Here is a 27512-nt window from a genome sequence, read left to right as displayed (position 1 = left end):
GGAAGGGAGCGCCCCGGGATTCACTCTTACCCACTTTGCAAACTCCCTCCAGCCCACGCTGTGCAGCGAAGGTCGGGCAGGCCAGGGTATAGGCATGCCCGCTGCTGGGGCTTGCTGCCCTCCTCCTCTTTTCCCAGCCTCTCCCAGCAGGGGGCGCTGGCTGCCCAAGGTCACAACTGCCCCAGTCCCAGCTCCGGCCGTTGGGACCTCAGGGGCAGGGCGCTGGAGAGAAAGATGCAGGGAGCTCAGGGGCAGGGGCCTCCCAGCTGCTCCAGCCTGAGGGGGCACCCCAAGGTGCTTCACAGACGGACACTGAAACGCAAAGGGCAACGATCAGTCACTTCCCTTCCCGCTGACAGGCAGCCGCCTCTGGGGTGGACCATGGCAGCTGGTTAACAGCGAACAACGCAGGGCACTGGCAAGGCTGCCAGCCCGGCTGGGTCCGGGCTGCGGAGCTGGGGTCTCTGGGGGCTGCCTGGGAGCGGGAACTGGGCCAGGTGCAGCTAGTGGGCGACTCGTTTCCTTGTTCCGAGCCCGTCACCCCGCGGGGCGTGAAACTCCCCGGGGCTCTGGCGTCCTGGCCGCTTCCCACGGCGATCCGGCTCCTCCTTCGCTGCCTGCCCGACCCCACCCCGCACGGCCGTTCCCCCCTGCGGAGCACATGCCCGTGCGGGGGGCGGCGCCCTCGCCAGCTGCCCGGCCCGGGGGGCGCTGCTCGGCCGCGGGGGTTCCCACGCACCTGCCTCGGGCCCCGAGCGAGCGAGCGAGCGAGCGGCCGGGGAAGGGCGCGGCCGGGGCCGGGGCCGGGCGCGTTGCGGGAGCGGGGCCGGGCGCGTTGCGGGAGCGGGGCCGGCAGCATGCGGGGGGCGCCGGGCGCCTGGCTCTCCTGCCTCGGCCTCCAGCTCCTGGCGGGCGCCGCCTTCAACCTGGACGGGACCGACCCGCTGCTGAAGGACGGGGCCGGCGGCAGCTTGTTCGGCTTCTCCGTGGCCCTGCACCGGCAGCTCCGGCCCGAGCCCGCCAGCTGGTGAGTGCGGGGGGGGGTCGCCTTATCCCCCCCCGGAGCCTTCCCGTGGGGGGGTCCCCGGGCGCTTCCCCTGGCGGCCCCGGGACGCGGGTTTTGCTCCCTTTGCGGGGGGGGGGCGGGGGGCCGTATTTGTAAAACAACAACCCCCCCCCCGCGGGCGCTGCTCCTAGCAAGTTTCGGGGTGGGGGGGCTGCTCAGCCCCCACCCCCCGCTCTGTCCCTTGGCTCTAAATAGTAACTTCCCCGGGGGGGGTCTCCGCTCGCCGATCCGCGCGGGGGGGTTTCGCACGGTCACGTCTGATACCCCAGGAGGCTGCCTGGCCCTGCGCCCCCCCACCCCACCCCTCGGAACTTCACCGACCCGCTGGGGCGGGGTTCGCTCCCTCCTGCTCCCCGAATTCTCTCCGGTCCGCTCGTGGGGCCCCGGGGCCAGATCCAGCTTCCAGTGGGAAACCCAGACTGGCCCCGGGCTTCAGGGGTGTCCGGGACAGAGTCTGTCCAGGGTCAATCCGGAGTCACCCCCCACGGCAATGGAATCAGGGCCGGATTCGGATCTCAGCTCCCCCAGGGTCAATCCGGAGTCACCCCTAAGAGCTACCTGTTGTTAGTGGTGAGCAGGAGCCCGACTCCTGGGTTCTTTTCCTGACTCCCTGGGTGACCTTGGGTGGCACCTGTCAGGTCAGGTGCTCTTCCCGTCTCTGGGACCCTAAAGGGGGCAGCTGGATCCCCTCCAGAGGGATGGGGGCTGCGCAGGCCAGGGCGCATCTGGGGGCGTCTCTGACTAGTACAGGGACCCGATGGGGCTGGGCCAGGGCTCCTGCCAAGGCTGGATGCTCTGCGCCTGGACACAGGGGCCCTGCTGGTGCCCCCGGGGGGGGCAGAGGAGGGGCGCTATTTGGAGCAGCCCAGGTGCTGCCCAAAGAGGAGAAGATGCCCAGATCCCTTGGGGGGGTGGGAGGGGGCACGGGCTGGGGAGCTTGTACCACGCAGTTCCTCCCCCCCCACCTTCAGGGGGGTACAGACATGCTGGTGGGAGAATGTGTTGGGGGGGAGGCGGAGCTGAGCTGAGCTGTGTAATAATCCCCCCTCCCCGCACTTTACAGTGTCATATCCCCATTGTGCAGATGGGGAAACTGAGGCACGGGGCGGGGAAAGGGCTTGGGCAAGGTCACCCCGCGGCAGAGGTGGGAGCAGAACCCAGGGCTCCCTGGGCCCAGTGCTGTGCTCTATCCACTAGGGCCCGCTGAGCTCTGTACGGGTGGCATGGCTGGTGATGCAGGAGCAATGGACAGTGGCCATGTCAGCGCTTTGCGGTCCTCAGCCTGGCAGTGCCCCGCTCTGGCCCTCTCTGCCCGGCCCCACTGGGCTCTCACTGGGTGCAGGGACAAGGCTGCCTGGGGCAAGGGACGCAGGCGGCTCCCAGCTGGGCCAGTGTGTGCCCTGCTGCCGAGGGAGCCTGCGAAGGGTTAAAGGAAGCCCTGATGAATATTAATGAAGCTGTGGGCCCTGCTTGGAATCATTAATGGGCCATTTAGGTGAGGGGCCCAGACTCTGCGAGCTGCCCTGGGCCCAAATCCCTGGGTCCTGCCCCCTGTGAATTATTCAGCAGGGATTGGAGCCTGAGCCAGGAGAAGAAATCAATAGCGCTGACCCTGGGCTGGCTGGATCCGTGCGGGTGGGAGGCTGAGATTCCCCCTGGGCCTGCCCCGCTGGCAGCAGCATCGGCCCCACGCCTGCTCCACGGGGGTGGGGATATGGTGCTTCTCTAGCCCCTTTGCAAACTCGCCCTGCTGGGATGGTGCCACCTCTGGGGTGGGGCACATCGAGTGCACAGAGCAACAGCGGAAGGTGGGGCGAGAAGTGAGGGTGAGGCTTGTGGTCTTATAATGCCCCCCAGGGGCTCTTCAGTGCCCCCCCTTGAGACACCTGGGGGGGTGAACTGGGGGCTCCTGGCAGCTGCTTGAAGCCAGGTGAGTCATGGCTGGTGGTGAGGCAGGGCCGGCCTGGGCGCAGTGGCAGCCAGGGGAATGTGCTGTCCCCCATCACGCCTCCGGCCCGATCTTTGTTGGCTCCTGGCCTGTCGTGGTTCCTGCCAACTCTCTCTGGGATTCGGGGGCAGCGGCTGTGGGCTCCGGGAGCAGTGTGAGCTCCTGGGGCAGCTCCCCCTGGGGCTGGGCCCCTGGCAGCGGGAGCCCCACTTGGAGCCCTGGCTGCTGTGAGCGTCCTCAGAGCAGTGCCCTCACTGGCTCCGCGCACTTAGACCCGATCTGTCCCTGGGGGTCGATGGAGGGGTGGTCGCTGCCCAGAGAAGGTAAAAACTCCTGTAAAACCAAGTCCCTTTGGGCTGAGCTAGTGCAATGCCAGCCCCTCTCCCAGCAGGGCAGGGCGCAGGCCGGTCCGTTGGCTAAGGAACGGGTGCTGGGGCAGCTGGGATCTCACGCCCCGGTTGGCACAGGAAGGGCTGCTACGTGCGACTGTCTGTTTACTGGGGGTGGGGACGGGGGACTTTGGTCATGTTCCTTGTTCTCCAGGGTGAAGCCCCGTCAAACGTTCCTGGAATTCCTCCCCACGGGGGGATTTGCTCTTGCTCGGAGCCACCCGGGCGTTTGCATGGACAAAGTGCAGGATTAGTGCAAATAGGGGCTGGGCCGTCGCACGCTGCCGAGGGGGGAGGCTCGGCGCCGAGGGCTTTGGATTGCGAGTTGGGTCCGTCCCATCCCTGGCACTGGGGTATTTCTGGGGTCCACCTGGCTTGTTTCTTCGCCCTTTGGGACCCTCGGCGTCAGCTCTGTGTCCGGCCGATTCCCAGTGCCTTGCGCAGTCACTTCCACAGCGCACAGGGAGCACAAAGTGTTGTGTGCTGGTCTGGCAGCGAGGTGCAAACCCAGGGGTAGGGCTTATAGGGCCGCAGTGCCCAGGGGCCCCACCTGGGATCGGGACCCCGTCGTGCCAGGCGCTGCACCAGCAGAATTGGAGACCATCTGTGCTCTGCGGAGCTCAGTCTAACTAGATAAGACAGCCAAGAGGCAGGAGGGGAAACTGAGTCACACAGAGAGGCTGGGGCTCACCCAAGGTCACTCAGTGGGTCAGTGGCAGAACTGGGAATAGAACCCAGGTGTCCTGCTGCCCAGGACAGAGGGAGAAGGAAAGATCCTGCCCAGTCCTGGGCCCCGATTCTGCTGCCTGAGGGCGTTAGCCGGGCGTGACTCGGGTTCTTTATCTTGACTGACGCCAGCGCGAAGCCGGCCTGTGGCACCAGCCCAGGATGATGCGCCTGGCGTGCCTTGCATTGGGATCAGCAGTGATGCAAAGGGAAACTAAATCTCCATGGGACGCAGGGGCCCCAGAGGGCTTAGCTGGGGAGCTAAGTGGGGATGGCAGCAGGGTGGGCCGCTGGGGAAACCGAGGCAGCATTGGTGCGTTCCCAGTGGGGAGTTGGGTGGGGGCATAGGGAAGGTGTGGGGTGGCACCGTGCCAAGCCCCTGGGACCCCCGAGGTGGCTGCCATGGTGCCCTGGGCCAGCACAGACGCTCATGGGATCTCTCTGTCCCTGTCCTTTTTTGGGCATGTTGCTGCCGAGTTATTTGGAGTGAATTCCAGTTTATTTTTACCGGCTCCGGCTCTATCTCCTCTCGTGAGCTGCCCTGCTGCTTTGGCTTCTCTTTCCCTGCGGGAGCAGGCAGAAGCACTGGCTGGGGGGGGGGGGGGGGGAGACTCCCAGCAGGGGGTGCTGTGGGGGATGGGGCAGATGTGCTGGCCGGGGGAGGGGCCTCCCAGCGGGGGATGGGACAGGAGCGCAGGCTGCAGGGGCGGGGGGGGGGCCTCCCAGCAGGGGGTGCTGTTTGGGGGGGAGGGCTGGGGGCAGCTCCCAGCAGGGGGTGCTGTGGGGGGCGGGGCAGGAGCGCTGGCTGGGGGCAGCTCCCAGCGGGGGGTGCTGTGGGGGGCGGGGCAGGAGCGCCGGCTGCGGGGGCTCCATAATCTGCTGTTGCTGGCCTGGTGCTAGTCAGGGAACGGGCGGACTGGCGAGAACAATGGGACTAAGCCAAGCCCCAGGTCCCGGCCCCTAAGGCCCTTTCCCAGCCCAGCTCCCCCGGCAGGGCTGCAGGGCCCCTGTCCCCACTCGCTGCCGGGTCTGGGCTGGGCCAGTGGCTGTGGGGTGCTCCAGACTCGGCCCAGGCCTGGCTGGGGGTCTCCGCCCCGGGAGGTCCCAGGCAGAGCCGGGTCCTCCTGCGGCTTTGGGGCAGGATTCTCCACCTCCCTCCCCTTTGGGGCTGCGGGGGACCCCTCACCGCCTGCTGCCGGGGCCTGCGTCATGGGCTCCTTGGCCTCTGCTGGGCGCCCTGGCCCCTGTCCTGCTGCCCCCGGGGTCCCTGTGCGTGGCAGCCTGGGGCTGGTGGCCACCCAGAGTTGCTGGCTGCAGGAACCCCCCTGCTTTGAAGCTGTGGCCAGTCCTGGCTGCTTGGCCCCAGGCACATCCCGGCCCCCTCTTGTCACCAGGGCCCAGCGTCCCGGCCAGTCGTGGGCGAGAGCGAGTCCGTGCACCAGGGCGCAGGGCACAGATCTGGGCGCGTGCCCAGCTGCCAGCGTGTCAGGAGGTGGCACGTGCAGTGCCGAGGGGAGGAGCGTGGCTGGGGCCGCCAGGAAACAGGAGTTCGCCCATCGCTGTGCCAGGGCCCGTGCCCGGGGTGTGTGCACGGGACGGGACAGGCGCGGGGCAGGCTGCTGTCCTGGTGCACGAGGGAGCCGTGTGCGTGCGGCCCAATGCTGCCATCGCCCCAGGCTTGGGCAAACCCTTCCCATGGGGGGGCTGGGGGCTTGTCTGGGGCAGGCGGCACCTCTCCCGGTGCTGGGCGCCTGCCGGTGGGCGAGGGGCCTGATCCCCGCCCCTGGCTCCGGGTCAGTCCGGTGTGGTGGCCCTGAGACTGGAGCGTGACCCCCGCAGCTGAGTCCTGATCCCAGCCAAGAGCAGAGACCCCCCCTGCTCCGTCGCCCTCTCCCCCAGACGCGCTATCTCAGAGTTCCCCGGATATTAATTACCTGGTGATTATGTCCCTGACTACGCGGCAGCTTCTGGTCCTGGTTATTTATTGCATGTGGTGATTGGCTCCTGGCCGGTGCTCCAGGCTGTTCCCATCAGAACCTGCCCTCCCCTGCCTCCCCCCAACCGCCCAGGATCCAGCCCCCCCATCCCCATCCCTCCCCCTCCCAGTCTGCAGAGGTGGGGTGGCCTTGCCCATTTCCCAGGTCAGTTTCACCTTGTCTGTCTCCCTGCTCTGGGTGCAGCCTGGGGTGGGGTCACTGCTCCCCCCCATCCCACCAGCCAGCTCTGTGGGTGTGAGAGTCCCCTCTTCTCCCAGCCCTGGCCTCTTTCCTCCCCGCCCCCCCCAGGTGTTAGATCACACCTTGGGTTTCACCTCAGTCAAGGGCAAACTCAGTGGTTTGCTCTGGGGGGGAGAGGCAGGCTCTGTGTGTGTAACCGCCTGGGGGTGGTGAGCACCAGGGGAGTGCAGGGCTGTGGGGGGGGTTTTGCGGGGGTGTTTTGTGTGCGGGTCGGTGAGGGGTTGTGCAGGGCGTTGCACGGGGCTCTGGGGGTGCGGGTCGGTGGGGGGTCGCGCTGGGCTCTGGGGGTGTGGGTCAGTGGGGGGTTGTGGGGGGCTCTGGGGGTGCGGGTCGGTGGGGGGTTGGTGGGGGGTTGCGCTGGGCTCTGGGGGTGCGGGTCGGTGGGGGGTCGCGCGGGGCTCTGGGGGGTGCGGGTCGGTGGGGGGTCGCGCGGGGCTCTGGGGGTGCAGGTTGGTGGGGGGTCGGTGGGAGGTTGCGCGGGGCTCTGGGGGTGCGGGTCGGTGGGGGGTTGTGGGGGGCTCTGGGGGTGTGGGTCGGTGGAGGGTCGGTGGGGGGTTGCGTGGGGCTCTGGGGGTGCGGGTCGGTGGGGGGTTGCGTGGGGCTCTGGGGGTGCGGGTCGGTGGGGGGTCGGTGGGGGGGTTGTGTGGGGCTCTGGGGGTGCGGGTCGGTGGGGGGTCGGTGGGGGGTTGTGCGGGGCTCTGGGGGTGTGGGTTGGTGGGGGGTCGGTGGGGGGTTGTGCGGGGCTCTGGGGGTGCGGGTTGGTGGGGGGTCCGTGGGGGGTTGTGCGGGGCTCTGGGGGTGCGGGTCGGTGGGGGGTTGTGTGGGGCTCTGGGGGTGCAGGTCGGTGGGGGGTCAGTGGGGGGTCGCGCGGGGCTCTGGGGGTGCAGGTCGGTGGGGGTCGCGTGGGGCTCTGGGGGTGCGGGTCGGTGGGGGGTCGCGCGGGGCTCTGGGGGTGTGGGTCGGTGGGGGGTCGGTGGGGGGTCACGTGGGGCTCTGGGGGTGCGGGTCGGTGGGGGGTGGCGCGGGGCTCTGGGGGTGCAGGTCGGTGGGGGGTCGCGTGGGGCTCTGGGGGTGCAGGTCGGTGGGGGGTCAGTGGGGGGTTGTGCGGGGCTCTGGGGGTGCGGGTCGGTGGGGGGTTGCGTGGGGCTCTGGGGGTGTGGGTCAGTGGGGGGTCGGTGGGGGGTTGTGTGGGGCTCTGGGGGTGCGGGTCGGTGGGGGGTCGGTGGGGGGTCGCGCGGGGCTCTGGGGGTGCGGGTCGGTGGGGGGTCGCGCGGGGCTCTGGGGGTGTGGGTCGGTGGGGGGTCGGTGGGGGGTCACGTGGGGCTCTGGGGGTGCGGGTCGGTGGGGGGTGGCGCGGGGCTCTGGGGGTGCAGGTCGGTGGGGGGTCGCGTGGGGCTCTGGGGGTGCAGGTCGGTGGGGGGTCAGTGGGGGGTTGTGCGGGGCTCTGGGGGTGCGGGTCGGTGGGGGGTTGCGTGGGGCTCTGGGGGTGTGGGTCAGTGGGGGGTCGGTGGGGGGTTGTGTGGGGCTCTGGGGGTGCGGGTCGGTGGGGGGTCGGTGGGGGGTCGCGCGGGGCTCTGGGGGTGCGGGTCGGTGGGGGGTCGCGCGGGGCTCTGGGGGTGCAGGTCGGTGGGGGGTCGCGTGGGGCTCTGGGGGTGCGGGTCGGTGGGGGGTCGGTGGGGGGTCGCGCGGGGCTCTGGGGGTGCGGGTCGGTGGGGGGTCGCGTGGGGCTCTGGGGGTGCGGGTCGGTGGGGGGTCGCGCGGGGCTCTGGGGGTGCGGGTCGGTGGGGGGTTGTGTGGGGCTCTGGGGGTGCGGGTCGGTGGGGGGTCGGTGGGGGGTCGCACGGGGCTCTGGGGGTGTGGGTTGGTGGGGGGTCGTGCGGGGCTCTGGGGGTGCAGGTTGGTGGGGGGTCGCGCGGGGCTCTGGGGGTGCGGGTCGGTGGGGGGTTGTGTGGGGCTCTGGGGGTGCAGGTTGGTGGGGGGGTCGGTGGGAGGTTGCGCGGGGCTCTGGGGGTGCGGGTCGGTGGGGGGTTGTGGGGGGGCTCTGGGGGTGTGGGTCGGTGGGGGGTCGGTGGGGGGGTCGCGTGGGGCTCTGGGGGTGCGGGTCAGTGGGGGGTCGCGTGGGGCTCTGGGGGTGCGGGTCGGTGGGGGGTCACGTGGGGCTCTGGGGGTGCGGGTCGGTGGGGGGTCGCGCGGGGCTCTGGGGGTGCAGGTCGGTGGGGGGTCGCGTGGGGCTCTGGGGGTGCAGGTCGGTGGGGGGTCAGTGGGGGGTTGTGCGGGGCTCTGGGGGTGCGGGTCGGTGGGGGGTTGCGCTGGGCTCTGGGGGTGCGGGTCGGTGGGGGGTTGCGTGGGGCTCTGGGGTGTGGGTCAGTGGGGGGTCGGTGGGGGGTTGCGCTGGGCTCTGGGGGTGCGGGTCGGTGGGGGGTTGTGTGGGGCTCTGGGGGTGCGGGTCGGTGGGGGGTTGTGTGGGGCTCTGGGGGTGCGGGTCGGTGGGGGGTCGGTGGGGGGTCGCGCGGGGCTCTGGGGGGTGCGGGTCGGTGGGGGGTCGCGCGGGGCTCTGGGGGTGCAGGTCGGTGGGGGGTCGCGTGGGGCTCTGGGGGTGCGGGTCGGTGGGGGGTCGCGCGGGGCTCTGGGGGTGCGGGTCGGTGGGGGGTTGTGTGGGGCTCTGGGGGTGCGGGTCGGTGGGGGGTCGGTGGGGGGTCGCACAGGGCTCTGGGGGTGCAGGTCGGTGGGGGGTCGCGTGGGGCTCTGGGGGTGCGGGTCGGTGGGGGGGTCGCACGGGGCTCTGGGGGTGCAGGTTGGTGGGGGGTCGCGCGGGGCTCTGGGGGTGCGGGTCGGTGGGGGGTTGTGTGGGGCTCTGGGGGTGCGGGTCGGTGCGGGGTCGGTGGGGGGTCGCACGGGGCTCTGGGGGTGTGGGTCGGTGGGGGGTCGCGCGGGGCTCTGGGGGTGCAGGTTGGTGGGGGGTCGCGCGGGGCTCTGGGGGTGCGGGTCGGTGGGGGGTTGTGGGGGGCTCTGGGGGTGTGGGTCGGTGGGGGGGTCGGTGGGGGGTCGCGTGGGGCTCTGGGGGTGCGGGTCAGTGGGGGGTCGCGTGGGGCTCTGGGGGTGCGGGTCGGTGGGGGGTCGCGTGGGGCTCTGGGGGTGCGGGTCGGTGGGGGGTCGCGCGGGGCTCTGGCCCCGTCTCTCTCTCTCTGTCTCGGGCAGGCTGCAGTCTCTGGCACTGGGCGAGTGCCCTGCCCCCCGGCCCCTTGCCTGTGACCCTGCAGCTGGTACCGGGGGCGTGAGGCAGGCGTGCTAGGGACAGGCTGAAATCTGGGGGCGGGGGGATCCAGCTGTTCTTTGCCCCCCTCACAGCGAGCGGCCCGGGGCGGTTGAGAACAGCTGGCTCCCCTTCGAGGCTGCAGCTGTTGGGCACGGCCCATCCGTGTGGGGTGCCCTGCGGGGAGCCCCTCGTCCTACGTGGGCAGAGCCCCCGGGAGCCCTCCCCCCGTCCTGAGCCACGGGTCCCCTCCCGACTGTTCAGCCAGGTGCCTGTCACCACCCCAGCCCCATCGTGCCCACTCCTCCTCCCCACAGCAGGGCCCCCCGGCCCGGTCCCTGGCTGGGGCTGGGCGCCCCGATCCCAGAGCACTGGACCCCTGTGTCCTGCCCCCGGGACAGCCGCCTGCCCCTTTCCCCGCCCCAGCCCGCGGCCTTGGCCACCACAATGGAAAAATCCCCATCCAGATTTTGTGATGGTCCTGGGTCAGGGATTGGGGGGGGTGTTCAAATTGGTGAGAGGGGCGGGGCCTATCCAAGCCCCTCCCCCTGGCTCCTACATCCAGGCGTTTGATTGATTAGTTGTTTGATTTTGGAAGGCGGGCATGGCGGGGGGCAGGAGGCGGGGAATGGGCCATGGGGCCGCTCCCCTCTCGGGGTGCCAGCTTGGACCCCGCCCCGGGGCAGGAGTGACCCCAAGCTTGCTCCCATCTGCCGACTGGGCACCAGCTCGTGGATTGACTTTGTTGGGCCCATTGCTCTCCCCCAAATCCCCCAGCACATCTGGCCAGGGGAGCCCGAGACCCACGGGCAGTGGGGAGCTGGAGCCGGTTGTTAAATTTAGAAGCCCTTTTAGAACCGGTTGATCCGCGAGGGAGAACCGGTTCTAAAACCGCTTCTAAATTTAACCACGCGCTATCTCAGAGTTAGGCACCGACTCCACGGGTGCTCCGGGGCTGGAGCCCCCACGGGGGAAATATGATGGGTGCAGAGCCCCCACCTCCAGCCCCAGCCCACCTCCGCTCCGCCTCCGGCTCCTCCCCTGAACACGCCGAACAGCTGATTGGCGGGAAGCCGGGGGCGCTGGAGAAGCAGAGGGGGCGGGGCGGGGGGGCGTGGAGAAGCAGAGGGGGCGGTGGGTTTAGGGGAGGAGCCGGGGGGGGTGCGGAGAAGCAGAGGGGGCGGTGGGTTCAGGGGAGGGGGTGGGGGGGTGCAGAGAAGCAGAGGGGGCGGTGGGTTCAGGGGAGGGGGCGGGGGGGCGTGGAGAAGCAGAGGGGGCGGTGGGTTTAGGGGAGGAGCCGGGGGGGTGCGGAGAAGCAGAGGGGGCGGTGGGTTCAGGGGAGGGGGTGGGGGGGTGCAGAGAAGCAGAGGGGGGCGGTGGGTTCAGGGGAGGGGGTGGGGGGGTGCGGAGAAGCAGAGGGGGCGGTGGGTTTAGGGGAGGAGCCGGGGGGGTGCGGAGAAGCAGAGGGGGCGGTGGGTTCAGGGAGGGGGTGGGGGGGTGCAGAGAAGCAGAGGGGGCGGTGGGTTCAGGGGAGGGGGTGGGGGGGTGCGGAGAAGCAGAGGGGGCGGTGGGTTTAGGGGAGGAGCCGGGGGGGTGCGGAGAAGCAGAGGGGGCGGTGGGTTCAGGGAGGGGGCGGGGCGGGGGGGTGCAGAGAAGCAGAGGGGGGCGGTGGGTTCAGGGAGGGGGCGGGGGACGTGGAGAAGCAGAGGGGGCGGTGGGTTCAGGGGAGGGGGCGGGGCGGGGGGGGTGCAGAGAAGCAGAGGGGGCGGTGGGTTCAGGGGAGGGGGCGGGGGGGTGCAGAGAAGCAGAGGGGGCGGTGGGTTCAGGGGAGGGGGCGGGGGGGCGTGGAGAAGCAGAGGGGGCGGTGGGTTCAGGGGAGGGGGCGGGGCGGGGGGGTGCAGAGAAGCAGAGGGGGCGGTGGGTTCAGGGGAGGGGGCGGGGGGGCGTGGAGAAGCAGAGGGGGCGGTGGGTTCAGGGGAGGGGGCGGGGCGGGGGGGTGCAGAGAAGCAGAGGGGGCGGTGGGTTCAGGGGAGGGGGCGGGGGGGGCGTGGAGAAGCAGAGGGGGCGGTGGGTTTAGGGGAGGAGCCGGGGGGGTGCGGAGAAGCAGAGGGGGCGGTGGGTTCAGGGGAGGGGGCGGGGGGGCGTGGAGAAGCAGAGGGGGCGGTGGGTTCAGGGGAGGGGGCGGGGCGGGGGGGTGCAGAGAAGCAGAGGGGGCGGTGGGTTCAGGGGAGGGGGTGGGGGGGTGCAGAGAAGCAGAGGGGGCGGTGGGTTCAGGGGAGGGGGCGGGGGGGCGTGGAGAAGCAGAGGGGGCGGTGGGTTTAGGGGAGGAGCCGGGGGGGTGCGGAGAAGCAGAGGGGGCGGTGGGTTCAGGGGAGGGGGCGGGGCGGGGGGGTGCAGAGAAGCAGAGGGGGCGGTGGGTTCAGGGGAGGGGGCGGGGGGCGTGGAGAAGCAGAGGGGGCGGTGGGTTTAGGGGAGGAGCCGGGGGGGTGCAGAGAAGCAGAGGGGGCGGTGGGTTCAGGGGAGGGGGCGGGGCAGAGGTGAGCTGGGGCTGGGCACGGGGCGGGCAGCTGCCGGTGGGGGGTCTGCACCCATCAAATTTTCCCCGTGGGGGCTCCAGCTACGCTCCCCCGCCCCTAGCAGCCGGAGAGACCCCGGCCGGATGCTTTCTGGGAGCTGCCCCAGGTAAGCACCGCCGGGTCTCCCCCCCTCGCCCCCCGCAGGTCCCTCTGGCTCTTGGGGGCGGGCTGGGCACCCGCTACGGTGGCCCACGAGACCTTCCTGCCCGGTTCTGGGGGGGGGGTGTCAAGGAACGTGAGGGGTTGGATGGGGCAGGAGTCCGGGAGACGGGGGGGGGCAACGACCCCCTCGTGGGGTGAGGAGGGAACCTGGTGTTAAGAGTTTGGCAGCTCATCACTGGCTTTATCCCACTCCTGGGGGTCACCGCAGCGCTGCTGTCCCAGGGCTGGCAGCTGCTTTCGGCCACGCATCGACCCTCCCCCGCAGCCGGCACTGACCCGGGGGGCAGGGGGTGTCACCTGGCAATTGTACATGGGCCCCTTGTGCCCCCCAGGCTCAGAGCCCGGCGTCGCTGCAGCCCCCGGACCCTGTCCCGAGGGGCGTCCAGCTGCGGCTGCCCCCGTCTCCCGCCTTCCACTGACGCTCGCCCGTCTCCCCCCAGGATGCTGGTGGGTGCCCCGCAGGCACCAGCCCTCCCGGGCCAGAGGGCTAACCGGACGGGCGGCCTCTACGCCTGCCCCCTAACCCACGAGATCGACGACTGCTGGCGCGTGCCCATCGACGAGGGAGGTACGGTCATTCCGGGGCTGGGGGGTGGGAGCCAGGACCTGCCCTTGGTGGCACCAGGGTAAATCCCCAGTGTGTGTGTGTGTGGGGGGGGCTGACCCTGCCCTCAGTGACGCTGGGGTAAATCCAGAGTGACTCCATTGAAATGGGTGGGGAGTTACTCCTGATTTACACCGCTGCAGCCAGAAGCAGGATCTAGCCCCGTTTCCTTGCGCGTGGCCCATGGCCGAGCTGTCTCTGGGCTGGTGCCCGGCGCTGCCCATGGCGGAGTGGGTGGAAATCCTGGGCCAAGGGTCTGCTGTAAGGGGAGGGCTGGGGGGGGCAGTGGGTCTCCGTCGCGGGCCCCGGGGGGCTGTCTGCATGGCGGCTGATTGCGCCTCTCCCCCAGTGGACCTGCACAAGGAGAGCAAGGAGAACCAGTGGCTGGGGGTCAGTGTGACGAGCCAAGGCGCCGGTGGCAAGATCGCGGTGAGTGGCATTGCTGGGGCATTCGCTCCCTGGCTGTGAAGGGTGTGGAGGGGCCAGTGGTTAGGCCAGGAGGGCTGGGCCAGGACACCTGGCTTCGCTCTCTGGCTGTGAAGGGTGTGGAGGGGCCAGTGGTTAGGCCAGGGGGGCTGGGCCAGGACACCTGGCTTCGCTCCCTGGCTGTGAAGGGTGTGGAGGGGCCAGTGGTTAGGCCAGGGGGGCTGGGCCAGGACACCTGGGTTCCATTCCCAGCTCTGCTGCTGACTCGCTGTGTGGCCTGAGGCCAGTCGCTCCCCAGAGCCAGCAGCCGAGGAGCTGGGTCCCCTGCGTCCTGCCTCCCCAAGCAGCGAGGCCCTCGTGTTTCACGAGTGATGGTGTGAGCAGGGGAGAGGCATCAGGCATACGGGACCCTCTCTAACCCGCCCCCCCGGCTCGATCCCAGACCTGCGCCCACCTCTACGAGTCGCGGAACCGGGTGAACCAGCCGCTGGAGACGCGGGACGTCATCGGGCGCTGCTACGTGCTCAGCCAGGACCTGACGGTGGGCGAGGAGCTGGACGGGGGCGAGTGGAAGTTCTGCGAGGGGCGCCCCCAGGGCCACGACCGCTTCGGCTTCTGCCAGCAGGGGGTGTCGGCCGGCTTCACCGCAGACAACCACTACATCCTCTTCGGGGCGCCCGGCACCTACAACTGGAAGGGTGAGCCGGGGCGGGGATGGCGCGGGGGAACGGGGGGGTTCCCTCCTCTCACCCCATGCCCACAGACAATGGGGACTGGGCGCCCCCCCGGATCAGAGCATGGGCCCAGCTATCCTGGGACTGGCGGTAACTCGTCAGGGTGGGGAACAGTGCATGGCAGGGGAGGGGCAGGGTGGGGGAAGGGGCCCGTGGCTGGGGGGGGGCGGGCGGGGGAAGGGGTGCACCATTTCTCTCTTTAGGGAGTGTGCCCACCTTCAGTTCAGACCCAACGCTGGAAGCTCCAATCTCTGTGCCCGGGCCCCCTCTGCCCGCCCCCGTGCCGCCTTGCCCCCACTAACCCCTCTCTGGTTTGGCAGGGGACCTGCGCGTGGAGCTCGTTAACCAGAGCTCCCTGGAGCTGGGTACCTACGACGATGGGCCCTACGAAGCCGGGGGGGAGAAGGACCAGGACCCCTCCCTCATCCCCGTGCCCGCCAACAGCTACTTCGGTAGGGAGCGCTGCCAGGCGGCGGGCAGGGCCACGGGCAGGGCCGGGCACCAGGGCTAAACCCGCCCCTGGCCGTTGGCAGCGGCCGTTCGAGTCTGTCAGCCCCAGGGCCCGCCAGGAAGGAAATCAGCGAGGGAAACGGGGTGATCGGAGCGTCTCTGTCAAGCCACTGCTGCCCGGGGGGCCGACCCCTCGGTGCCCTTGCTTGGGGCTCCCCACTGCCTGGGTGGGGAGGGGTCTCCATCCTTTAACCCTCTCTCTCTCTCTCTCTCCCCCCCCCCCCCGCCCTCTGGCCTGGCGCGGCCCCACAGGGCTGCTGTTTATGACAAACGTGCATAGCGCAGACCCCGATCAGCTGGTGTATAAAACGGCAGAGCCCGGCGAGCGGCTGCCCGGCACCGTCGGCGACGTGGCCCAGAATAGCAACTTAGGTTTGTAACCGCGGCGGCGTGCGAGGTGCCCGCCTGTCGGCGAGCGGCTGGCTGGGCGCCCGGCTCTGTGCCGCCCCCGGGGACGCCGGCTGCCTCCCCCCGGAGCTCGGCGTTCTCCTCTTGGCGATTGGAGCTGAGCGGAAACGAAAACTCCTTTCTGCTCCTGGGCCAGCGGGGGGCGCCACGCCCGGGTCCTGCTGCCCTATAGCTCGGGGCGGGGGGGGAAGAGGGGTGACTGATGCCCCTCCCTGAACGCAGCCCCACACGCCCGTTCACACTCACCCCTGCCCCTCCCTAGGCAGGTCCCCATGTGCGTGCACAAACCGTCCTTGCACACGCACCCCGCACACACCCACACCCCCACCCCTGCATGGTTCTCTCCCTGCTGGTGCACCGGCCGTTCCCCCCGGCTCTGCGGCTGCATGTGCCCGGCTGGAGGCTAGTGCCCAGATATTTGCCCGTCCCGGTGCTCATTGCCCCGGGAACACGGATTCTGCTGCCCTCTGGTGGCCGTGCAAGTCAGGCACTGGGGTGGGGTGTGAACCCTTCCCTGCTCAGAGGGGCGTCCCGCTGTCCCCAGGCCCCGAGCGGGGGGGGGAGGATCCCCCACCCCTCACATCTCCAGGCGCTTGCACCGTCCCTTGCCCCCCTGGGTGCCGGGGGGAGGCGATGAGTCAGGGCAGCCCAAGCGCTGGGGGAGGCCAGCTCCACTGCCGGGCGTGAGCGTCTCGTGCCATCGGGGAACGTTCCAGGCTCCGGGGACGGGCACTTGGTCCCATCCGGGCTGGGGTGTCCTGGGTGGGGGGGTCAGCAGCCGTGGGGGGCTGGGGATCCCCGGTGGGAGAGGGTCGCGGAGCCTGGAAGAGTCCCCGAGGTGCCCTGGGCTGTGTGTTGCACGTGGTGTGTCCTGTGGGGTGCGTGGGGGTGTCGCTCTGCTCGGGGGTGCATGGCTCTCCCCAGCGCATGCCAACAGGATGTGCCCCCCTTCGCTGAGCCCCAGCTGCTGCCCCCCTTTGCCTCCACTCCTGCCTGCAGGGAGCTCCCACATGCTGACCCACTGCCGGCCTGGGCCCCAGAGACGGCCGGCACGGAGCAGCGCTTGGGGGGTTCGGCCGTGGCATGGGCACGCCCTGCCTGGCATCATCCCCTCAGCAACCAGCCGGGGGAGCCGCATCCCTGGAGCTGCTGGAATAGAACCCAGGAGTCCTGACTCCCACCCCCACCTCCTTCAGCTCTAACCACCGGACACCCTCCACCAATGTTCCCTCTAATTTTTGACAGGCCGGTCCAATAGGCTGGGTGGTCCAACGGGCTATTAGAGAGCACCGCAGGGAAACTGAGGCACGGCGAGGGGCCGCCGGAGGCCCGGGGAGAGCAGAGACATGTTAGTGTGTGTGGGGGGGGAGGGCTCACCCAGCTGCTGTTTTTGTGCAATCCTCCCCCCCGCCCATTGAGCATTGTAGGGAACCCCCCCCTTTGCGGAACTGTCACCCCTCCCCCACCCTGCCGGGTGTTCGCCAGCTGGGCCTTGCCCCCGCCCCCCCCCATGCTGGGACCTGGGGGCCAGGCGGGGACTCTGGTATCTGAAATATGAGGCGTGTCCTGCGGCCCCCGCATCATCCCGCCCCCGTGGCTGTATCCCGGGTCCTCAGGCCAAATGTCTGAGGGGGGCCGAGCAGAGAGAGACGGACAGACAGACACATGGAGCAGCAGAGGGGCCGGGCGCTGGGGATCACTGTGGTCTGGGCCACCCCGATATGGAGGAGGGGGCAGGGGGCCTGGCTTTAGGCCATGTGGTGGGGTTGAGGATGAGTGGGTGGAGTCCACATCTGGTGCCCCATAGCCACCCCCCGCCCCCGAACTTTGTCCAGCCCCCAGGAGCCTGTGAGCTCGGTGTGTGTTAGCCAAACCTCTCATCTCCCCCTGGGGGGGGAGGTGTCGTCGGTGGCCGGAGGAGACTCTATCCAGCCTCAAAGAGCCCCAGGCGTGACTGCGGGGGGCAGGTTAGGTGCCAGGTCCTTCCAGCCTAGCCCATGCTACTGCAGCTACGGGGAATCCCCACTAGCTCTGCGCAGTACAGAGCCTCTGCCACATGCAGGGGCCCTGCTGCTTCCATCCAGCAGGGGGCAGCGGTCTCGGTGCGTCTGGCTGGTGCGGGGCCCACGTACGCCCGGGCTGCGCTGGCCGACGGCACGGCATTGGACAGAGCCCGTGTATCCCCCCCGGGATGCAGCAGCAGGGGGCTCAGCCAGTGGGGGGGGCCCGATTGGGCTGGCCTCTCCCCACCCGAGCTGAGTAGGGCCAGGGCAGTCCCTGGCCTGCTGCTCCTGAGGAGCCCTGGGGCCTGCAGCTCTGGGGAACCCCCCCCAACTCCGCCTGTCTCTCTGCCCCCCTCTGCAGGCTTCTCCGTGGACTCGGGGAAGGGCCTGACCCAGCAGAACCAGCTCAGCTTTGTCACGGGGGCCCCGCGGGCCAACCACACGGGGGCCGTGGTGATCCTGCGACGGGACAACGTCAACCGCCTGGTGCCCGAGGTCATCCTGCCCGGGGAGCAGCTCACCTCCTCCTTCGGCTACGCCGTGGCCGTGGTGGATCTGAACAGCGACGGGTGAGCCGGGGGCGTCTCGGGCTCCCTGGGGCTGGTGGGCGCTGGGCGTGGGGCGGGAGCTGGCAGGGGCCGGGCCTGACCCTACTGCCCTCTGCCCTTGCCCAGCTGGATGGACCTGGTGGTGGGGGCGCCCCACTTCTTCGACCGGCAGGAGGAGATCGGCGGGGCGGCCTACGTCTACATCAACCAAGCAGGGCGCTGGGCGGGCACCCGCCCCGTCCGCCTCAATGGCACGTCCCACTCCATGTTCGGCATCAGCCTCACTGCCCTCGGGGACCTCAACCAGGACGGCTTCCAGGGTGAGGGGCTGGGGAGTCGGCGGGAGGGGGTCTGCTCGGGGCGAGAGGGGGGATCGGGGGAGCCAAGTGCCAGCAAAGGCAGGGCAAAGTCAGCCTGGCTGGGTCTGATCTGGTGTCCTGCGTTCTGGGGAGACAGTGCCGTCCCTCGGGGGGCTCCCCCGTGGGTGTGGGCTGGTTACGGGGTCTGGGGATTGGAGCCGCCCCTGCAGGAGGGGAGGGACCCCCCCACGTGGCAAGTATCCAGCTCTGGGCAGGGGAACTGCCCTAGCTCTGGCCCAAGTGCCCGGGTGGTGCAGACCCCCTTTTGGCCTCCTCCAGCCATAACCCTGCCCCCCCGTCCCCAGATATCGCCGTGGGAGCCCCATTTGACGGAGCCGGCAAGGTCTATATCTACCATGGCAGCAGCCTGGGCATCGTCACCAAACCGGCCCAGGTGAGAGGGCGCAAGCAGGGCACCGAGGGGGGGGGGGATGTCACTGAACTGCGGGGTCCACGGGCTCCTCCCCAAGCCCCTCCCACACCGGCCCGCTGGGGTCCAGGGTCCCCCTTCACTTCCTGTCCTAAACGCTGGCGGCTCCGCCCCCAAGAGGCAGCTGCAGCGTCCCCGGCTCTCCGTCCGTCCGTCTGTCCCCCTGCAGGTCCTGGACGGGGAAGGCGTTGGGGTGAGGACCTTCGGCTACTCCCTGTCCGGGGGCCTGGACGTAGATGGGAATCTCTACCCGGACCTGCTCGTTGGCTCGCTCTCGGACAGCGTGGTGCTGTACAGGTGGGCGCCGGCCGCCCCCAGGCCTGCGGGAGGGAGCCGTGTGCTGGGCAGGGCCTGGTGGGACGCCCCCCCCGGCCCCGGGCATCGCACTGCAGCCGGCTGGATCAGCACGTGGGCGACGCTGGTGCAGCCGACGGCTCCAACCGTGCCCGGCGTGCGGGAGGGGCTGGGCCGCCCGGTGCACTGGGCAGAGCTGGAGGCCTGGTGCAGACGGGGCGCGGTCCGGCTGGGCGCCTTTGCCAGCGGTTTCCCCTCTTGCTTTGCAGAGCCCGGCCCGTCATCCACGTCTCCAAGAACGTCTCCCTCTCCCCCCAGAACATCGACCTGGAGAGCAGGAACTGCCCCCGCCAACTGGGCATCTGGTGAGAGCGGCCCTCCGGTCCTGGGGAGGGGGCTGCCCGTCCTCACCCCCACCCCCAGGCTCCCTGGGATCCAGAGCTGGGCCTGTATCACCCCCGTGCCTAGAAACCCCCCGACCCCTGCCAGCCACGTACACATTCCACACCCGGGGAGAGAGGGAGGTCTAGTGGTTAGAGCCAGTAGGGAGTGGGGGCAGGGACCAAGGACTCCTGGGTTCTATCCCCAGCTTTGGAAGGGCAGTGGGGTCTGGTGGTTAGAGCAGGGGGGCTGGGAGCCAGGATTCCTGGGTTCTGTGCCCAGCTGTGCTACTGACCTGTTGTTGAGCCTTGGGCCAATCCCTGCCTCAGTTTCCCCAGGGGTACAATGGGGTTAATGCTGCCCGTCTCAAGGGCAGCGGCGCACTCTGACCCCGATGAAAGGGGCAAATTCCTGTTCCCAGAGGCTGCTTAGAGCCGGGTTACGCAGGGAACCAGCTGGCCCTGCTCTTCCTCCTCCTCCCCGGAGGGTGGGGTGCCGAGTCCCCCTAGCCGGGGGTGGGGGGCAAGGGTCTCAGCTCTGCCGTTGGCAGGGGGGACGGCTGGTTTGAGTTCGAGCCTTTCTGTGTTTTCCCTGGGCAGCGTGGAAGTACGAGCCTGCTTCAGCTACAAAGCCAGTCCTGCCAGCTACAGCCCCCGCGTCAGTGAGTACTGCCGGGCCAGGCCCGCACTCCCCAGGCCTGGTGGGGGTGGGGGGATACCCGTCGAGAATACCCCCCTCTGCATTGGCCCTACTCCCGGACCCGGCACAGGGAGACACCCAGAGCACGCTGCCCCATGGCTATTCTCTGTGTCCCAGAGCCCAGAGGATGTTAAAGGAAGCAGGACATAACCCAGAGCAACCCTGAGGGTGCTCTAACCTACCTGGGGAGCCCTAACCCAGAGGTGGCTGCATCTCAGCACTGGGTGACAGATCCCTGTATAAACAACTGCCGTGCCCACCCCAGAGGTGGCTGCATTTGGCTGATGGGTGAGCCATCCCCCCACAGCAGAGCCCATGCCCTCCGTCCCTGCTCCCCCAGTGCTCGCGTACACCTTTGACGCTGACGTGGACCGGCGGAAGCGGGGCCAGGCCCCCAGAGTCGCCTTCCTGGACCGGAAGCCCACGGACCCCGAACACCAGTTCTCGGACGTGGTGGAGCTGCCCCACCAGCGTGCCCCTGCCTGTGTCAAGGCCACCTTCCAGCTCCAGGTGCGTCCTGCTGCCCCAGCCCCGCCCCTCCCTGCCCCTGCCCCTGCCGCTGCCCCCCAGTGTGCCACGGGCTCAGCCCCCTGCTCCCTCTCCTTGCAGGACAGCATCCGGGACAAGCTCCGCCCCATCGTCGTGGTGCTGACGTACAGCATCGAGCACGCCCGGAGCAAGCGCCAGGTCCAGGGCAGCGCCCTGCCCCCGCTGATACCCGTGCTGAACGCCCAGCTGCCCAGCAGCCAGAGGGAAGAGGTGAGGGGGGTTCCTGGGAGACGGCCCCCGGGGGCCTGGGCTCCCGCTCAGCGGGGTCAGGCCTGCTCAGCACGCGGACGGGAGACCCGCAAGGAACAGGCTCCTGCAGGAGGCGCTGTCCCCCCTCCATCAGCTACCCCTGGCCCGTTGCCCTGCGAGCAGCTTGTCCTGTGGGATCAGAGCTCCTGGCAGTGCCAATCCCCTGGTGCCTTCCGCCAGGGTGCCCTGGCCAGCGCCCGGCGCTGGGGACTGTTCTGCCCCTCCTGGCGGTTTCAGCCTTTGGGGGGTTGCTGTGTCCTGGGGACCAGCTGCCGGGCCCCACCCCGAAGGGGCTGCATGCCAGTGCTGGATGAGTGAGCCCTGTGCCGAGCTGCTGGGGCCGGGCCCCACCCCAGGGCAGGCGTCGACTGTCGGGGCTGCGGGCATAGCTGGGCTCCGGGCGGGAAAGTCCTGGGCGGGGGAGCCCTTGCTGGGGGGCGGGTGCAGTGCGGAGCGGGAGGAGCGCTGCCTGGGGCCGTGACAGCCCCCCCGCCCCCCCCCACCGGGGCGTTTGTCCCCAGGTGAACTTTCTGAAGCAGGGCTGCGGGGAGGACAAGATCTGCCAGAGCAACCTCCAGCTGCAGTACCGGTTCTGTTCCCGCGTGGGCTACTCCGACTTTCTGCCCCTGCCCAGGTGAGGGGGGCTGGGGCTGAGCCCGGGGCTCGCAGGGCTGGGGGAGGCGTCATAGACGCGGACTGACCCCTCTCAGACCCGCTGGCCTGGTCACTCCCAGCGGGGGGCTCGGGATCTATCCAAGGGGAGGGGCTGGGGGCAGATCCCACCCTCCGGGGCAGTAGCTCCCCGCATGCTGCCCCCCCGCTGTCTCCAGGATGAGGTGGGGAGCTGGGGGGGTCTCTGGGCTGCTGCCCGCGGGGGCCCCTCACCGTGGCACTGGGCCTGCCTCTCTCCGCCGCAGGGACTCCGATGGCACCGCCGTCTTCGCCATGAGCGACCAGAAGGACGTGGCCTTGGAGATCCAGGTCACCAACCTGCCCTCGGACCCAGCGGCCCCGCAGCGGGACGGGGACGACGCCCACGAGGCCCTGCTCACGGCCACCTTCCCCGAGGCCCTGCCCTACTCCGGCGTCCGGGGCCACGACGCGTGGGCCGGGCCCGGCCTGGTATGGGAGGGGGGCGCGGGTGGGGGGCAGGGGCAGGGGTTGTAGGCCCCGGGCTCTGATTTCTCGACCTTTCCAGGAGAAGCAGCCCTGCCTGCCCAACCCGAACGCCTCGCAAGTGCAGTGTGAGCTGGGGAGCCCCATGAAGCGTGGAGCTCAGGTGGGGATCAGCCCCCCAAATTCCTGCCCCCCAGCCCCCGCACTGCGCCCAGACCTCGCTCCCCCCCGCACTGCGCCCAGACCTCGCTCCCCCTCCAGTGCCCCTCTCCAGTGTGCCCAGACCTCGCTCCCCCCCGCACTGCACCCAGACCTTGCTCCCCCCCGCACTGCGCCCAGACCTCGCTCCCCCTCCAGTGCTCCTCTCCAGTGTGCCCAGACCTCGCTCCCCCCCCGCACTGCGCCCAGACCTCGCTCCCCCCCGCACTGCGCCCAGACCTCGCTCCCCCCCCCGCACTGCGCCCAGACCTCGCTCCCCCTCCAGTGCCCCTCTCCAGTGTGCCCAGACCTCGCTCCCCCCCGCACTGCGCCCAGACCTCGCTCCCCCTCCAGTGCCCCTCTCCAGTGTGCCCAGACCTCGCTCCCCCCCGCACTGCACCCAGACCTTGCTCCCCCCCCGCACTGCGCCCAGACCTTGCTCCCCCCCCGCACTGCGCCCAGACCTTGCTCCCCCCCCGCACTGCGCCCAGACCTCGCTCCCCCCCCGCACTGCGCCCAGACCTCGCTCCCCCCCCCGCACTGCGCCCAGAGCTCACCACCTCCCTTTTGCTCCCCCTGGCCTCTGCCCCCCATGGCTCTGATCCCTCTGCCCCCCAGGTGCGGTTCTATCTCGTCGTCAGCACCTCGGGCATCACCATCGAGACCCGGGAGCTGGAGATGCAGCTGGAGCTGAGCACGTGAGCGCCCCCTGCTGGGCTGGGTGGGGGTAGGGGGCGCCCGGAGGGGAGTCTGGGGGGGGTAGGAGGGAGCAAACAGGCGATGGGGGTTACTGGGCAGCAGAGGGGCCGGGCGGGGGCTGGGCGGGGGCGGAGGAATCGAAGCCGGTCACTGCGGGGGTTGCTGTGGGGGAAGCCCCCATGACGCCCCCACCCCCAACTCTCCCCCCAGGATCAGCGAGCAGCCGGGGCTGCGGCCTGTGACGGCGCGGGCACGTGTGGTCATTGAGCTGCCCCTGTCGGTCACGGGGTGAGTGCCCCCGATGGGGCGTCTGGGGGTGGGGCCCGGGCGGGGGAAGGGACGAGCCGTCGAGGGTGGTTGCAGGGGCGAGGCAGCTTGGGGCAGGGGGAGCTGTCAGGGGCTGGGGTGGGAGCGGGGCGAGCCGTCTGGGCGGGATGGGGTGGGGACGGGGGCGGGGCTCTGCGGGGCTCCCCCCGCCCCCCCTGAGCCTGCCCTCCCCCCCGCAGCGTGGCTGTCCCACGGCAGCTGTTCTTTGGCGGCCGGGTGCTGGGCGAGAGCGCCATGCGCAGCGAGGGCCAGGTGGGCAGCGCCGTGCGCTACGAGGTGATGGTGAGTACCCCGCTCGGGGGAGGGGCGGCTCCCGGGGCATTCCCCCCCGCCCCATGGTTGCAGAAGGGTTGGGGTCTAGAGCTGCGGATCATGGCGGGGCTGGGATCAGGACGCCAGGGTCCATTCCCAGCTGGGGTGGGGGAGCTGGGTCTAGTGGTTAGAGCAGGGGGGCTGGGGGTCAGGATGTCCAGCTCAATCTCTTCCCCCTTCGGTGCCTCAGTTTCCCCATCTGGGCGGGTGGACGGGCATTTGACCCTGCCCCACAGACTCAAGCCGGTGAGTGGCTGGAGGGCACTCGGGGGCAGAGGGGTCCTGGCTCCAGGGTATCCCCTGCTCATCCCAGAGCCAGGGCTCCTGTCTCCCCTGGCGGCGCCTGGCTCAGGGTCCCTGCCCCCCTGCAGGTCTCCAACCGGGGCCAGTCGCTCAGCACCCTGGGCTCGGCCTTCCTCAACCTCATGTGGCCCCACGAGATTGCCAACGGCAAGTGGCTGCTCTACCCACTGCGGCTGGAGCTGGTGGCCTGGCCCGGGCAGCGCGTGGCCTGCAGCCCGGCAGCCAACCCCCTACAGCTGGCACTGGTACGTGGCATGGGGGCGGGGAGCTGCTGCCCATCTCGGGGTTTCTCTGGCTCTGAGGGGACTGGGGTTCCCCGGGGGGAGGGGAACGAGGCACTGGAGCCCCCGGCTGCAGGGACGGAGCTATGGGGATTGGGGCCCTGCCCTAAGCGGTGCCCAGCCGTGCAGGGGCACAGGGCCATGGGGGGGAGAGCCCAGCCTCCCCAGAGGGTCCTGCCATGGGGGGAGGGGGCATTGGGGGGCACAGCTCGTGCTGCAGCATCCCAGAGGGGCTGGGGGGGACTATGGGGGGCAGGAGCCCCAGACGGAGCTGCCCGGTGACCTCTCCCGCTGCCCCCAGGAGGGTCCCGGCCAGGGCAGGAGCAGGAGGGAGGCCGAGCCCCCGGAGGTGCCCAGCACGGGGTCCTGGTGGCACCGTGCCCACGCTGAGAGGAAGAACGTCACATTGGTGAGAGCGGCTCTGTGGGGTGGAGATCCTGGCAGGCGGGGTGGGAGGGGGCTGGGGTAATCCCCACTGGGGCTGGTGTGGGTGCTGGGCTGGGGGTTTGGGGGTCACTTGTGTGTTTGTATGTGTGTGGGGGGGATGGTGTCACGGAGTCCCTGGGCGATGCTCTGGAACTGCTCCCCATGAAGCCAGGCAGGACTCTGGGGAAGTCTCCTCTCTGGGAGCAGCCTGTCTGCAGGACACACAGCTCACCCGGCTCCACCTTCCTGGGTCTGACCTCGGAGCCGTCAGCCTCCTCTGCCCCTCCGTGTGCTTCCCCCAGCGAGTCCACTCAGGTGGGGTCCTGGGGCAGCCAGAGGGTCCTGCCCCCCAACTCCGCAGTCAGACGTGACTCTCAGCCAGCCAGTAACACAGAAGGTTTATTAGACGACAGGAACATGGTCTAACACAGAGCTTGTGGGTGCAGAGAACGGGACCCCTCAGCTGGGTCCATTTTGGGGGGCAGTGAGCCAGACAACCACGTCTGCACTTCACTCCATGTCCCAGCCAGCCCCAAAACTGAAACTCCCTCCAGCCCCTCCTCCTCTGGGCTTTGTCCCTGTCCCGGGCCAGGAGGTCACCTGATTCCTTTGTTCTCCAACCCTTTAGCTCTCACCTTGCAGGGGGGGAAGGGCCCAGGCCATCAGTTGCCAGGAAACAGGGTGTCGGCCATTCTCTGTGTCCAGACCCCTGCACACACCTGCCCTCTAGGGCTCTGCAATGATCATACACCCTTATCCCACCCCCTAGAGACTTAAGAACTGCCTAGGGGAAACTGAGGCACCCCCACACTATTCAGAGGAAACATTAAGAAGAGTCCCACTTCATCACAGATGGGAATCTCTCCTCCCCGCACACGGTGAAGTGCTCTCCAGCCTGGATACCCAGGGCTCGCCCCCGCAACCCCCTCTGGGGTGGAGCGCGCTGGGCCCTGAACACTGCACCGCACAGCAGCCACGGACGGTCACACCCCCCCACCGCCCGCTGTCCACCTGGGTCAGGCTCCCCCCGCCCCTCACTGCCCGGAGCCCACTGACCTGCTGTCTCCCCGCTCCAGGACTGCGCCCGGGGCACCGCCCGCTGCCTCGTCTTCCGGTGCCCGCTCTTCAGCTTCAACCGCTCGGCCGTGCTCACTGCCTGGGGGCGCCTGTGGAATAGCACCTTCCTGGAGGTGAGCCGGCGGCCGGCAAGGGGGACGCAGGCTCCCCGCAGGGCTCTGGCCTGCCCTGCAGCCAGCTCTGGGGTGGGCCGCAGGGGCCGAGTCGCTGCTGCACCGCACGTTATGAGAGGAAATGGTGCAGAAACCTGCATCCGCCTGGAACGGTTCGGGGGGGCGGGGGGGCCGGGTGTGGGCGCCAGGCTGAGCCATGTCCCTGCCCCCAGGAGTACCCGGCCGTGACCTCCGTGGAACTGCTCGTCCACGCCAACATCACCGTCAAATCCACCGTCCAGAGCCTGGTGCTGAAGGACGCCGCCACGCAGGTACCTAATTGGCCGCTCCCCCACAGCCCTGCCCCGCCTCCCGGTCCTGATCCTGCTGATCCCTTCCCCCACAGATCCCCGTCACCATCTACCTGGACCCGAGCGTGGTGGTGGCCCGGGGTGTCCCCTGGTGGATCATCCTGATCGCGGTGCTGGCTGGGGTCCTGGTGCTGGGGCTGCTGGTCTCCATCCTGTGGAAGGTGAGAGCAGGAGGGAGGGGGGACCCGGCTACCCTGGCCCCTGCCTGGGGGTCTCTGCTCCAGGGCAGATGTGCCCCCAGGGATTGGGCCCCTGCCCCTTCCCACCTCCAGCAACACCCCCTCCCCGTGCACCCCCTGGGACTCCCCTTCCCTAGGGCCCAAGATTCCCCAGCCTCCTCCAGCTCCCCTGCCCCCTCGCTCCACCCAGGGAAATTCCTGCCCCGGCGTCCCCTGGGTCCGGCGCTCTGGCCCGGGCCTGATGCTCTCGCCTCGGCCTTGCTTCCTCCCCAGTGCGGCTTCTTCCAGCGGAGCAGCCGAGCCGCCCCGTACGCTGCCAACTATTACCGGGCCCAGCTGGCCGTGCAGCCCTCCGAGGTGGAGAAACAAGCCGGGGAGGCCTAGCGGTAACAGTCCCCCCCGCCCCCCCCGTTCACGAGGGGCGTGCTCGGGTGTGCAAGAGCATCTGAAGCAACAATGCATGAGTGTGCGGGTGTGCCAGGCCTGTTGGGGGTCCTGCCAGGCCAGAGCCTGGGTGTGCCGGGGCGGGTGCCGATGGGGGGGGTGTGTGTCTGCCAGCGCCTGGGTGTGGCAGGCTGCATGCCCGTGTGCTGGGTGCCCCGGCCCGGGGCCGTCGGGCTGGGAGTTGCCAGGGGCGTTGAAGGAGCTGGGCCCGTCCCTGCCGCGTGGGGATGAGCCTGGCGCAGACCTGCAGGGGAGGTGACGCTGTCTCTTGCCTTGGCCTCCCATCGCCCCCTCTGATGCACGTGGGGGCACCCCTGCTTCAGCCCAATGCAGCCTCTGCCTGCCACGGCCCAGCCCTGCCCCAGGCACCCCCCCCCCCCGTGGGGCGGGAGCCTCTGGGCCTCTGCCAGGGGGGCCGGGCGCTGACTCCATTTCTCTGGCTTCTTTCCAGGTGGGCTTCTTCAGGCGCACCCGGCACCAGCAGGCCGCGGTGCCGCAGTTCCACGCCATCAAGATCCCCCGGGAGGAGCGCCAGCTGTTCCGGGAGGAGAAGACGGGCACCATCCAGAGGAAGGACTGGGTGACAAACTGGAGCGAGGGCAGCGACAGCCTTGTGCCCGTCTCGGGCTAGGCACCCCCGTCCTGCCTGGGGCAGCGACCCACGCGGGAGCCTGCTGGCTGGCGCCACTTCAAACCTCGGGGCGGCTCCCCAGGACTCGGGGGGGCCTGATGGGGGGTGGGGTTCTGTGGGGGGCAGGGCGGGGTCTCTGGGGAGCACACACAGAGGGGGGTGACTCTGCCTCGTTAGCCGGGGGCTGCTCTTTCAGCAGGAGAGGCGGCTGCCGGACTCCGGAGTTGAGACGTGGGACCTCGTCTCCACTCTGCCCATAGGACAAGGGTGTATAAGGACGGGTGCAGCGCTGCCCCCTGCTGGATGGGGCTGGAGCTGCTCAAGTCTGTTAAACCCCGCTGCTCCAGGGGGATCCCAGCCCCACGGGGCCCCAGACTGGTTCAGGTGGTAAAGCAAAGTACAGGGGAATGACTCCACCCCTTTCTGCAGTGACCCCGCTTTTCTCCACGCAGACCCTACCCCCCTACCCCAGGCTTCCCTTCGTGCCTGACTCCATGGTCCAGCT

General features: G+C 69.9%; 1 protein-coding gene across 8 annotated transcripts; it reads left to right on the top strand.

Annotated features, from left to right (window-relative positions):
- The first annotated feature begins 364 nt into the window (after positions 1-364).
- ITGA7 (integrin subunit alpha 7) lies at positions 365-27112 on the top strand. Of its 8 annotated transcripts, XM_073318410.1 has the most exons (27): positions 614-1027; positions 12798-12925; positions 13311-13390; positions 13830-14085; positions 14442-14573; positions 14884-15003; positions 17404-17611; positions 17717-17910; positions 18255-18343; positions 18549-18676; positions 18943-19038; positions 19654-19715; positions 20094-20263; positions 20363-20512; positions 21073-21185; positions 21469-21673; positions 21750-21830; positions 22484-22563; positions 22775-22852; positions 23071-23173; positions 23575-23751; positions 24089-24196; positions 25290-25403; positions 25616-25714; positions 25789-25914; positions 26206-26318; positions 26828-26917. In XM_073318410.1, the coding sequence occupies exons 1-26, from the start codon at positions 858-860 to the stop codon at positions 26314-26316; spliced, it is 3378 nt and encodes a 1125-aa protein (XP_073174511.1). In that variant the 5' UTR covers positions 614-857; the 3' UTR covers positions 26317-26318; positions 26828-26917. The 8 variants fall into 8 exon arrangements, with proteins under 8 accessions (XP_073174512.1, XP_073174511.1, XP_073174519.1 ...); XM_073318411.1 differs by lacking the exon at positions 26206-26318 and having other exon boundaries at positions 365-1027; positions 26828-27112; XM_073318418.1 differs by lacking the exon at positions 14442-14573.
- The last annotated feature ends 400 nt before the right edge of the window (positions 27113-27512 follow it).

The sequence above is a fragment of the Lepidochelys kempii genome, chromosome 20, assembly GCF_965140265.1.
Source record: "Lepidochelys kempii isolate rLepKem1 chromosome 20, rLepKem1.hap2, whole genome shotgun sequence".
Classification (NCBI taxonomy): domain Eukaryota; kingdom Metazoa; phylum Chordata; order Testudines; family Cheloniidae; genus Lepidochelys; species Lepidochelys kempii.
Note: the sequence above shows the minus strand (reverse complement) of the source record. Positions and strands in the feature narration are given on the sequence as shown.